Raw genomic sequence first — 11,097 nt, 5'->3', positions numbered from 1 at the left:
CATCTGTGGTTTGATCTAAAACCATTCGTAGCAAAAAAAAAAATCCAAAGTAATTAAAACTGTACCGATCCATTTCAAGAAAGAAATCAATCCTGCTTAATATTATTATCGTTGTATAATCTGATGCAATAATGGTTGGAACTGTGTATAAAAAAATTCCTTACTACGGAATAAAAAAGTACTATAATAAAACTTTCAACGAATTTTGTCTGCTGCTATTCTTATGGATTTCGTTGTAATAGTTGCATCCTGCCAACTAGAAATAAGTACTTGATAGTACATTGATATAATTTGTAAGTAAGTACGCGAATTGATTTGAGACGCGCGTTAATTATACGTATTTCCATCAAAATGCATCGATATTTTCGAAGATTATACATCCATTTGTTACTTTTATATTTTATACATTCTTTCACATGATACATATTTTACAAACTGTACGTATATGCTCGGTCTAGAATCACGAAGTACGTATTTAAATATGAAACATTGTCGAATCAATGACAATCAAGGTGGTTAGTCAGATTTACGGTTTCGATCACTGTATTACTCTCTTTATTCATAATCTATCGATTAAACTATGCATCATATTCTTGTAGATTACTAATCACACAGTAAGTAAAAAAATTTATCTTGCAAGTTTTTAACTGAACGACAGTAAATACAAGATGTGCGATTTAAAGTAGAACAAGCACAATAATGGAATTGGAATACATTTTTCTCCAATTATTACTTTATCAAAAAATAAAACAACTCTGCGCGTGAAAAATAAAAAGAAAAAAAGGACAAGGTGAATGAAAAAATGATACGCGATGAAAAACTTGGAAAATAGTGACCATCTAATAGAAGTTGAAAAAATCACATTGAATCTCGTCGTAAGATTAGCCCGTAAATTGTTTGATCAGCTCTTTGTCGTTTCAATGAATCGTTTAATACTGGGATACTCGTAGATGTTGAAGAGCAGAAAAAAACACCTCAGTCTATGCGTCATAGACGAGATGTAAATGGCCCGTATGTCTCGGCGGGCCTACCCAGAGCTTAAGTCCAACATCCGGCACCCTTTTCTTCAAGTTATTGAAGCAGCAGGCCCTGAATTGTCGGGTTCCACAACTGTTGACACACTCGCGACCGCATTGGTCGCAGGAAAGCGTCTCTCCGAATGTCCACAACGCGCAAGCTGCAACGATATAAAAACCAATAAATAATTTTCCACGATAGGATGTCCGAGAATCGCACGATGGATCGCAACTTTGAGAAATTGAGAAAACAAAGACTTGCAATTAAAGGTAAGTCGGAATTGATCAGGTTTTTTCAGGCAATTGAAAAGTATACGGCAAAATTGAAAGTCGAGGTTCGGCTTTTACGAAAATAATTTTTACTCGCTTGTATCAGAATTCCATCGGATAACTCTTTGCTGATCTTACGAGAAACGAACCGAGGATAAGTTTTTCACAAGCGCGATTGCTTGGAGTGAACAGGCGACGCGTTGCATTTATGTATGGGGACGAACGTTCTTTGACGTTGTTAATGAATGTCAATCAAGTAATCACAACTTTTCACCGAGCTTTCACCGATACCTGGCTATGTAGCTGTGAGCTTTACCTGCCTTCGGTAGTCTTATCATCTCACAAAGTCGTAAGAAATCGTTGGGAACAACATTTTTTAATATGCCGCGCGTCGACGCTGCTTCGTTAATTCACGCCCTTTGTCGATATTTTTTAACTGCAAATTTCATAATTGATGTAAATTTTTTAATGATATTTTCAGGACTTACAGCGATAGATTAGATAAAATTTTCATCTTTCCCGGTTTCGTCGGTACAGAGTGGCCACATACAGGAAAAATCAGGGTGTTTGAAAGGGATCGTGGAAAATTTGGAGATGTAAGGGAATTTTTAATTCTGTTATGGAATAAACTAAAAATATCAGTTTTATATCGTGGGAATTAGAAATAATGTTTTAAGGTAACAAGTTTACTCGTTTTCGTCGAGAAAACAAATTGGCTTAAACTGACTTTTTTGTACATTATATATTTCTTCGATTCGAATTGAATTGGAATCGCGTATAGAGTTAATAAGCTGAACGATTTAGGTTTTAGTAACTTAATAGAACTGAGAAAATGTCGGGGAAAATTAGGTTTTAGGTCCTGGGAGACCTGGAAATGTCGTGAAATCTTGTTCCCAAAAATTTATGGCCATCTTGCGGTAGCTTTAGAATAACGTTTATGGTAATCATACGAAAATAACGCAATTGAGCAATGAGTCGGTAAATAAACTCGGCAAAGATCAATAACAAGAAGTTTTATCTTGCGTATAGTACAATTGTTTGTACACCAACAAATTTCTGAAACATCAAACTTTGCAGCAGCAATGAAAAACGTATAAATATATGTTACAGTTACTCAAGCCGCCTTAGATACTCGAATATTCGGCCGTTTACAGAAATAATTTGATTGGGGATAAATAAACAAGTAAATGAAGTGGAAAAAAAAACTGTAACGTCACGCGCCACAGAAGAAATTATATACAATTTTTAGACGTATCGCCAGCTGTGTGCGTACCGAAGTATTAATAAAGTAAGTGAGGGTGCAAAAAAAAATGTTGAAGAGGGATCTTAAACTGAAATAAATTGCGAGTCTTTCAAAATGATTATTCTGGTGAAAGTTTCCGAACAAGAAATTAACGTGTCACAAATAGGAATGCTAATTGGATAAAATGTTGAATCATCTCTTGTTAACTTCTTTTGCTATTTTTTATACCTAATTCGTATTTACGGTGATTTCGCGTTTGGAGAAAAAGTTTAACGATTTTCCTGCTTTGGTGGAATAAACAAATTTCATAAATTTTGCATGAAAAATTTTAAATTCCTGTGATAATTTTTATCCAATTTTACTTTACGATTGAATTTTAAAAAGAATTTATTAATCCGTTTCTCTTTCCAAGATCTTGCAAAACAATTTTTTTTTCTTCTCGTCATGTGTAACAAAGTTGATTCATTATGATTGAAATCGAATATTAAAAGCTAGTTATATCTATTATTTTCAGATAAAACGAGCAAATAGTTCTTTCTTTTATTGCTGCAGGTATTATTAACAACTTTATCCTTCAAACAATGATCGATTAAAATCCACCAGTCACGGACAAATTGTTCGTATTGCAATACGAACAAGTAGATGTTGGCTAAATTATTCCATTATTTTTTTCGCGAAGATAATGAGAATTTGATTGTCTGTAAGTTCGATTTCTCCGGATCCGAGTTGGCCGCAGAGATAATTTGTAAATTGTCCATACATTAACGGTAATGGACCGCGTATCCGTGATCGGAGTTTTTTCTTTCTTCCAATAAAACTACGTATGTTCGATTAATAACGTAAGTGTATATTTTTAAATCTTACCAGCAAGCAGGAGGATCACGCACGCGTGACGACCCATCTTTTTGGTTTCTGCAGGTTTCGCGGGTATCGCTGATCGGTTGAAAAGTCGATTGCACGTCGTAGACACTGAAACATACAGCAAAAAATACCCATTCGTCAAGTTTTTAACGACTATCAAAGGAACTTGAATTCCAAGCATAATTGACCAGTTATGACGGTAATGTAATCCTGATTCGCCATTGTAACCGCATCATTTGACGTTAATGACCTTGTTAGTTGGCCGTCCGTAGATGCGTGGGTGTAGCAGTGTATTCTAATCTATTTTGCCGGTTCAAATCAATCGTCTGTAATCGAGAAGGCAATACTGATTCTGGAAAATGTGCGCAAATCACAGAATCTATGCAGCTAATTCGACTTATAATAGCTTCCGAAAATTTCATGAAATCATCACTGGGAGCCAGATCAGTAAAATTTTTCGTGAGATTGAAGAAAATCCGCTGCCAATGGGAATATCGACAATCCACGACAAGGTACGCGGGTATTTTTTTATTCACTGATTCGCTTCGTCCAATTGTAATTTCGAACTCTTTGATCCAACGTTAACAAGCTACGCATCACGTGTTTTCCACAACACGATCGATCAAATCTGTTTTAATGCGTTTTATGTAACGTGTTGGGTACAAAGAAAAAAAAAATAAATAAAAAGGCAAAGATAAATATAAACTCCGAGAAATCGTCAGGATATGATAACAGAGATGTGAATAAAAATTCTCAAAAATAATTTCAAAATCCCGCCGCATTGAACGATAAAATTTGGTAATGCAATTCATCTTGTTATACGATGATTAATCCTATAATGAGTAGATATGAGTTATGCCGGGGAGACTTGACACTGTTACCGATCGTCAGAGACCAAAAAAAGGTTGTAGAAATTTTATATTAGAAAAATTGACACTATATATAATAATCCGTAGAATTATCGTTCATACGAATCTCAAAGAATTTCGCTAACAGAGTAAAAAAAAAATGGTTAATTCATCGATCATTTGATTCTTCTTTCAGTTTAAATCCGAGATCGAAATTGTACGTGTTTAAAACTGACAAATGATTCTTCGCGGATTCTCACAGTCAACCAAAATATGATGTGTAAACTTACCTGCGTTGAGTCCTGCGAGTGCTCGGGTGCGAATGACAATCCACGGGGTTGCTTATCGCCTGTTGCTCTTCTTTCTGGTAACAACCCCCACCAGCTCGTTGGCCCCGAGCTCTCTCACCCCCGTTGATGCCGATGATGGAAAAGCATCCCTCGACCCCCCCGCACCGGCATCCTTTAATTCCAATATATATTTACAATCTTCCTGATCAGCATGCACGAGCATCGCCATCGTGGCTATATGACGATGTGCCGCCGTCTTCGTAGCATATCTTAGAGAAAAGGGTAATCGAAACTTGCTCTGATAACTTACATAAGATTACATGAGCATGAACATATCTGACAACTTGTAAGAAGACTGATTAAATTTCTTGCTGGCATTGTTTGCCCTGTTTGGAAATCATAATTTCACACTCTTGCCACCTTTTGTTGCAAAGAGATCTTAAATAAACGATTCTTGTGCAATGATTTCAGCATTTTTATTCATAATTTTCTCTTCAAAGAGGTGGGAATTAAAGCGGCTTGAGTAAAATTCGATTTAACCGTGTCGTAAACGATCGTTACGTCGAATTCCATTAGTCGGGTATTAGAATCGATAAAGAAAGACAAAATAACAATTACAAACCATAAAGCGTTGCTGTTCTCCGGTCCGTTTATCATTATGAGTCCCATAAATTAATAAATTCAAATCCCCAGAAATTAATCCTCCGTTGATACCGTCCGCCTACGTAATACATACATAAAAATCCGTTCACAGACTGTATGGTGCAAATTAATGTGCAGATGCGGTGTAATTTAAAGAAATCGATTACCGACCAGTAATGGTTCGATCGGTTTTTAATCACTTGCAGCATTTCTTGGTCGTATTCCGGGTCCGTTATCACTCGCATCCGGTAAAACGGAGGGTTTCTATCAAACTCGGGTACAATCATCGTATCGCCGTTCTTCTTACGATTAGAAAAAAGCCTCTAACGAATCTCTGCAGGAAAATCCCAGCGTTGGGTAAAACTGATTGTGAGTGCGGTTACCCGGTGAAACCGCTTATCTTCAATCGGGAATTTTTTATACAAATTTAATCTTGGTCGGGGCTTTCCCCGTGTTTTTTATAATAATCGCAATTACCTTTATCAACTTGTGGGTAAAGTGTATCAATGTAATTTGAATTAATGAACGGAAATTACGCGGCACTGGTATTTCTGTTCAAGGTTATTCACTGCAGATGTGATTAACGAAGTGAGCTCAGAGTTGCATTTGTACACTTTCAGAATAATCAGAATTGTCAAAAAACAAAATACGAATAAAAATCTCATCGAAAATTACGATGAGGTGATATTTCTCAAGTACCTTAATCGTTCTTGCTTCATGTGTAAATAAAACGAATCACCTTTGGCTAAATGAATGTCGAAACCGGTAAATACAATGTTTTTTTACCATTCAATTAAGTGATGAAAGGTCACGGTTTTAATTTTATTGCATAGAGGTGACTGATGATTTTTGAATAACTATGTTATATACCTCAAGACCTTCGTGACCAATTTTTCACGAATCGTTCAATCATTCGTGTACCACTAAATTACGGTCGCAGACTCGATTCCATGAATTAGCAAACTTTTTTCGCAGTTACTTGAGGAGAAATAAGACGAGCAGTCCGAATCGAAAGCTAGAATCAGTTAAAAGAAAACCCGTTTAAAATGTCTTCAGCAATATTATTTCCTCCAATGACGGTGAGAGTGAATAAAAAATATTTCTTCTATGCAACAGAAATCAGTCTGAGCATATATTTAATCTCTGTTCTAAGTGCGTGTCATTATTGCGCTAGCAAATATAATTCCAGGAGGTCAAATCAGACCATTTGACAATCAAATTTATGAAACTCTGATTCAAAAGACGTCATCGTCAATTCTCCGAGCATCCGATGTAAGTCCACCCTCGAAACCTCAAGCAGCTTGGCTCGCCCTGAAATTGAGAAATCGTACGTACGATGCGAGTGATTATTTAGCCAATGCATGACGATTATTTAACTATTTAAATTACATCTACGTTATAGTTTGGCTACAATCGTACGCGCAGCAATCACTTCAGATGTGTACAAAGCGTACTTACTCGTCAGGGGTTTTACCCGTGACCTGAATATCGGGCATGGGAAACCGAAAAGCGGGAGAGACCAGAACTTATGAGCATCGATGTGCGATCGCACGTGTGACACGCGTAGGTCAGAGAGTCGACGAGTGTTTGAACACTGCAGGATAATGTAATGTGAAAAAAGTAAGATTGTACCGGGCTGACCCGGATTCCGGGGTTTTCCCCTCCGTTGTATACCCTTCGCGTCGACGATGCTCACTGGAACGAATGCACCGTTCACACCTCGACGAACCCTGAAAGCCAACCGACAGAGGATTCCGGTATCATCGCGTTCGCGTAATATCCGCGTGGGATTCGTCTCCACGTGAAGAAGAAAGGTGCGAAAAATATCTTGTAATCTGGAGAGCTCTTTATTAGGTGTAGTTCCCGGAAAGATTGATATCGACGAGTCACGCCGTATCAAGTCGGGATTTTTTATAGACACAATTTTACCGGTGAACATATGAAGTAAATACCCGGATGAAGGGGAACGGGAGTTTTTGTTGAAACTTTTGTATTTACGAATCGCAATGACATGGCAGCTGAAAGTTGTAGTCGGTAAGATAACTGTACCAGTTATTGACATGTTTAGACCCAATTATCGACCCTCTTATTTTTTCAAAATTATTGATTTATGGCACAAATTGTAAATTTATCGATTACTAAAGCCAGTTGCTAGATGATTAGACGCTACAAATTTATTATTTGGTCAATTTTAGAACTAAGATTGAAACAGATGCAACCAAAAAGAGGGCAATAATTGGGACAGGGACGGTAACTGGTACAACTTACCTCATACAACGTCGATCTTTTTTCTGACAATTTTAGACAGGTTACAATGATGTATTACTCAATTTATTATACTATACGACTAGAAATAATGCTAGGAGCGTTACGGCGATGCACGGATTTCCTGATTTCGGCGAATCGTTCTTCTGGTATGCTGCTTCTTTCCGGAGTAACTCGTCTGAAACGTTAAGAAAGTGGGTAAACCCAGGTCAAATTCCCAGATAGCTCGTGTCTCAAAATTACGACTCCTCTGAATTGGTGAATTCAGAAAATACCATTCCGTGATCGAGACTGGGCGCGAAGCTACAGTGCTGAAAAAGTGGAACATGCGTTGAAAGGTAGAACCAGATCGCGTTGTTTGATAGCTACAATTATACAGAAGGTGATCATTCAAGTCTAGACGGATATTCATTGAATCGAACACAAACACTGCGTTTATTCGTTTTTTTGCACATTCATGCTTGGATCTTGTTGCAAATTATAGTCCGTGCGATTATATCCAATGACGTAATACGATATTCCTATTAGTTTGATTATTCACATTGCTTTTAAAAAGTGGGTAATACGCGCTGCGGACATCAGTATGTGGAGTGAGTAAAAGATCAAGGTAAATACTGTGACTAAAGTGCGATTTTTCGTCTGGCCTCAATTAAGTAGAATACCTATTTACTGTTACAGTAGTTACAAATATGAGGAACAACATGTAAAAATGAAAGAGAAATTTTTGTACTACCGATACTTGAGAAGTGGAAACATATACAAATCGTGACCTTCCAAGGAAGGATCGGAGAGCAAGATTTCTCAGCAAGGTAAAGAAAAATCTGGTAATACCTATGGACGTTTAGGGTGGTAAAATTCAACGTGGAGCAAAATACTGCGTGAACCAAAAACTAGGTCGAGGGTTTCAGTGCATCTGTAGGAGTGCTGACAGCGATCCGTGCGGTTGGTTCCGAGGGGTTCGTCGATGGCGTGGTGGGACCAGCGTGCTCTGATGTCCGGGGCGAGGAAGAGACGGAAGTGGAGGAAGCAGGAGCGGTGGACGTTGCGGAGTGGATGGTAGCCGAGGTCAAGGTTGAAGGAGGTCTCGAGGTGGGCGCCAACGAAGAAGAGGAAGAACTGGGAGTCGTGGAGGCGGCAATGGAAGTAGAAGTGGAACGATGCGAACGAGGGTAGTAGACGACGCTTTCCCGTCGGCGATAGTCCGTCATCGGGATGTTGAAGTCGCACTCGACGAGCGCCGGTTCCGTGGGCTTCGGTACCACGGCGTCGTACCTGATGAGGAACCCGTCCTTCTTGTAGTTTTCGATCCCGTTCCAGACCATGCGACCTTCGACCGAGGCTCCGTCGATCCGGAAGTCGAAAGAGGGTCTCGGCCATGCTCCTTGAACAGTGCAGGTCAGCCGGGTGTGAGTGGCGTTCAACTCCGGTGTGTGGATGGTGACGTTGGTCTCCGGAGCTGCGGAACGTAAGAGCAAACGATCGTCACTGGCATTCATTTACTTCTAATGTATCACGACATCGCGTATCCACGGTGGATTATTATACCGTAAACGATCATCCGCGCCGTTTTCATCTCTTCTTCCTGATACGTGCTCACGCTGCATGTGTAGTTTCCTCCCATCTCGATCGTCACTTCCTTTAGTCTGATTATCGAGTGCGTTCGAGGACGACCCAGGAGCTCCTCGGGGTATTCAGCCCGTCCAGTTATCACGCCGATGTCCTGCGGAGGCACTAAAAGAAGAACAACGAATTATTCCGCATCGCGATATCGAGGATAGCCTGCACGGACCACACCATCGTCCTTTTCATCTTTCAGATTCCCACGGGTATAAATTACTGTTACCGTCAATGGATCTTAGGTTGAAATTGAAGAGCCTACTCAATCAACTTTCGTGACTCCACTACTCCACTACTTTCAATGGACGTACGTGCTGTGAATAGGTACATTGTGGGGTATACACTCACTCGGTGGAATCCACTGATAAATGAGCTCGTCTTCGTCGTGGAACCACTTAACAACGAGACCGTTTTCATCCTCTTTGACCTCGTATACGCAGGACAGAGTTACCGGCCCCGTTCCATTCCGGACCACGTTGGGTACATTAAGTTCTTTTATCCGGGCTCCGTAGATCCCTGAAACGTCAAACGGTGTGAACCGGTACCCATTGAGGAGGAGCTACTACATTAGGTACTCGACATTCATCTTGGAACCCCGAATAGTTCAATTAGAGGCAATTCTGTAACCGAATTACACCGGTTCGTTTTAGTCAAAGCTTCTGAAACCGCTTCAGAGATCTTCAAGGTTAGAATATCAACGGGTCAAGGCGGCGATCAATCAATTTAGAACCTGCCGAGCTACGACATATGCTAAAAGCTTCCTGTTGTGATCCAGATGACTGGATCGACGAAGCGGCAGAAGCGGCAGAAGCGTAATTCAATGCCCCATTGATCACGACGTGTCGTTTAATCCGTCATATTCATAACGCGTTGAAACTTCATCCAAGCGTGTACAATTTAATGGTTACTGACGGCGTAAGCTCGTTTCACGGGGACCTCTGTTAACTTAAAAAATGAAGGAATTACCAAGTTCTTTTTCGGTTGTTGATTATTTTCGACGAGTTGAAAATACTAGTTTACACCCAAACTGGCTATCAATAAATAGCCGCAAGCGATATTTTATTTCAGAAAATATGCTCCGCTACGTACAGCCACATTCAGGATCATGCCTATGCGATAGATTCGAGTTGAGATTTTAAAGCATACGGACCTGTTAACATGTTTATCACAACGCGTTACCTAACTGTTATGCCATTGTTAAGTACTGGAAATACAACCAATAGTAACATTGTGACGTAAATTTTACGTGACTGTAACGTTGGATTGAGTAGAAAATTACAAGCAACGAGACAGCTGCTGGCTACTAACCAGCTACGTAAGGCGTCATATTAGGTTTGCTAAATGTCATCTTACACGGTTATGTAACTTCACTTGCTGGGGCGTATAAAGTTTTATAAATAAAGATTTCAGCTAATGTTCCGATGATATGGCAGTGCGAAAAGTAGAATCGAATGGACAAAAAGTCACAGTAAATCCACGTCAACTAAACACATTGGCTTCCACATCGATTTATTCGGTGTCTATAATAAGAAGCGACATGCATAAGGCACCTAGATAAAATCGTAGGTAATTTCTCACCGGCGAACAGCGCATGGAAATGGTTGCAATTCAAATTTCATGCGGTATTGACCTGCATATAAAGCAACTTTATCATGATATGTGTGAGAAATCTTTTGTCTCTTACTTCTTTGTCGCGTGGTATATTCTATGTGTTCGTTGCTTTGGTAAGTTTTTTCACAAACCTGAGAGCGTAGTGACCAGGGTAAGGAAAATAACGGAGGACGACATCCCTCGCAGAGGTAGACACGCTGACTGATCTGCGAACTCTTGAGTAGGTTACGCGGGTCGTTGGTTAGCTGGGTTATATTTGTTAGTCAGTCGGGGTCCACTCTGGTATCGCACAAGAGATTCTGCGCACCCTCGAGCAATCTGTCAATTATTAATTTATTACTTCCCCCTCCGATCTTTAAATTATGTCAATTTCTGCCATTATTATTGCATTGACAGGGCACGATTATAACAATTGGTCCGATCATTCTCGAATC

The 11,097-nt window shown here is 39.5% G+C and overlaps 1 protein-coding gene and 1 long non-coding RNA gene across 3 annotated transcripts; both read right to left on the bottom strand.

Annotated features, from left to right (window-relative positions):
* Nucleotides 1-4,529: 4,529 nt before the first annotated feature.
* Nucleotides 4,530-6,917, bottom strand: LOC124177989. Its single transcript, XR_006869701.1, has 3 exons — nucleotides 6,629-6,917; nucleotides 5,342-6,481; nucleotides 4,530-5,249 (listed from the first exon to the last, which is right to left on the bottom strand). It is a non-coding gene; the product is annotated as an uncharacterized LOC124177989 (long non-coding RNA).
* Nucleotides 6,918-6,998: 81 nt separating this feature from the next.
* LOC124178465 lies at nucleotides 6,999-10,954 on the bottom strand. 2 transcript variants are annotated; one of them, XM_046561820.1, is made up of 5 exons: nucleotides 10,795-10,954; nucleotides 9,401-9,568; nucleotides 8,981-9,166; nucleotides 8,267-8,891; nucleotides 6,999-7,613 (listed from the first exon to the last, which is right to left on the bottom strand). In XM_046561820.1, exons 1-4 carry the CDS (start codon nucleotides 10,838-10,840, stop codon nucleotides 8,326-8,328), a joined length of 966 nt encoding a protein of 321 aa, XP_046417776.1. In that variant the 5' UTR covers nucleotides 10,841-10,954; the 3' UTR covers nucleotides 6,999-7,613; nucleotides 8,267-8,325. The 2 variants fall into 2 exon arrangements, with proteins under 2 accessions (XP_046417776.1, XP_046417778.1); XM_046561822.1 differs by lacking the exon at nucleotides 6,999-7,613 and adding an exon at nucleotides 7,632-7,746.
* Nucleotides 10,955-11,097: the final 143 nt, after the last annotated feature.

This window comes from Neodiprion fabricii, chromosome 3 (assembly GCF_021155785.1).
Source record: "Neodiprion fabricii isolate iyNeoFabr1 chromosome 3, iyNeoFabr1.1, whole genome shotgun sequence".
NCBI lineage: Eukaryota > Metazoa > Arthropoda > Insecta > Hymenoptera > Diprionidae > Neodiprion > Neodiprion fabricii.
The sequence above is the reverse complement of the archived record's forward strand: the minus strand, read 5'-3'. Positions and strand labels throughout refer to the sequence as shown.

Coding starts and splice junctions, on each gene's coding strand:
- LOC124178465 (XM_046561820.1), bottom strand. CDS start 10,840: ATGTCGTCCTCCGTTATTTTCCTTACCCTGGTCACTACGCTCTCAG. Junction 9,167..9,400: donor TTATCAGTGGATTCCACCGA/GTGAGTGTATAC, acceptor TTCTTCTTTTAG/TGCCTCCGCAGGACATCGGC. Junction 8,892..8,980: donor GGCGCGGATGATCGTTTACG/GTATAATAATCC, acceptor TACGTTCCGCAG/CTCCGGAGACCAACGTCACC.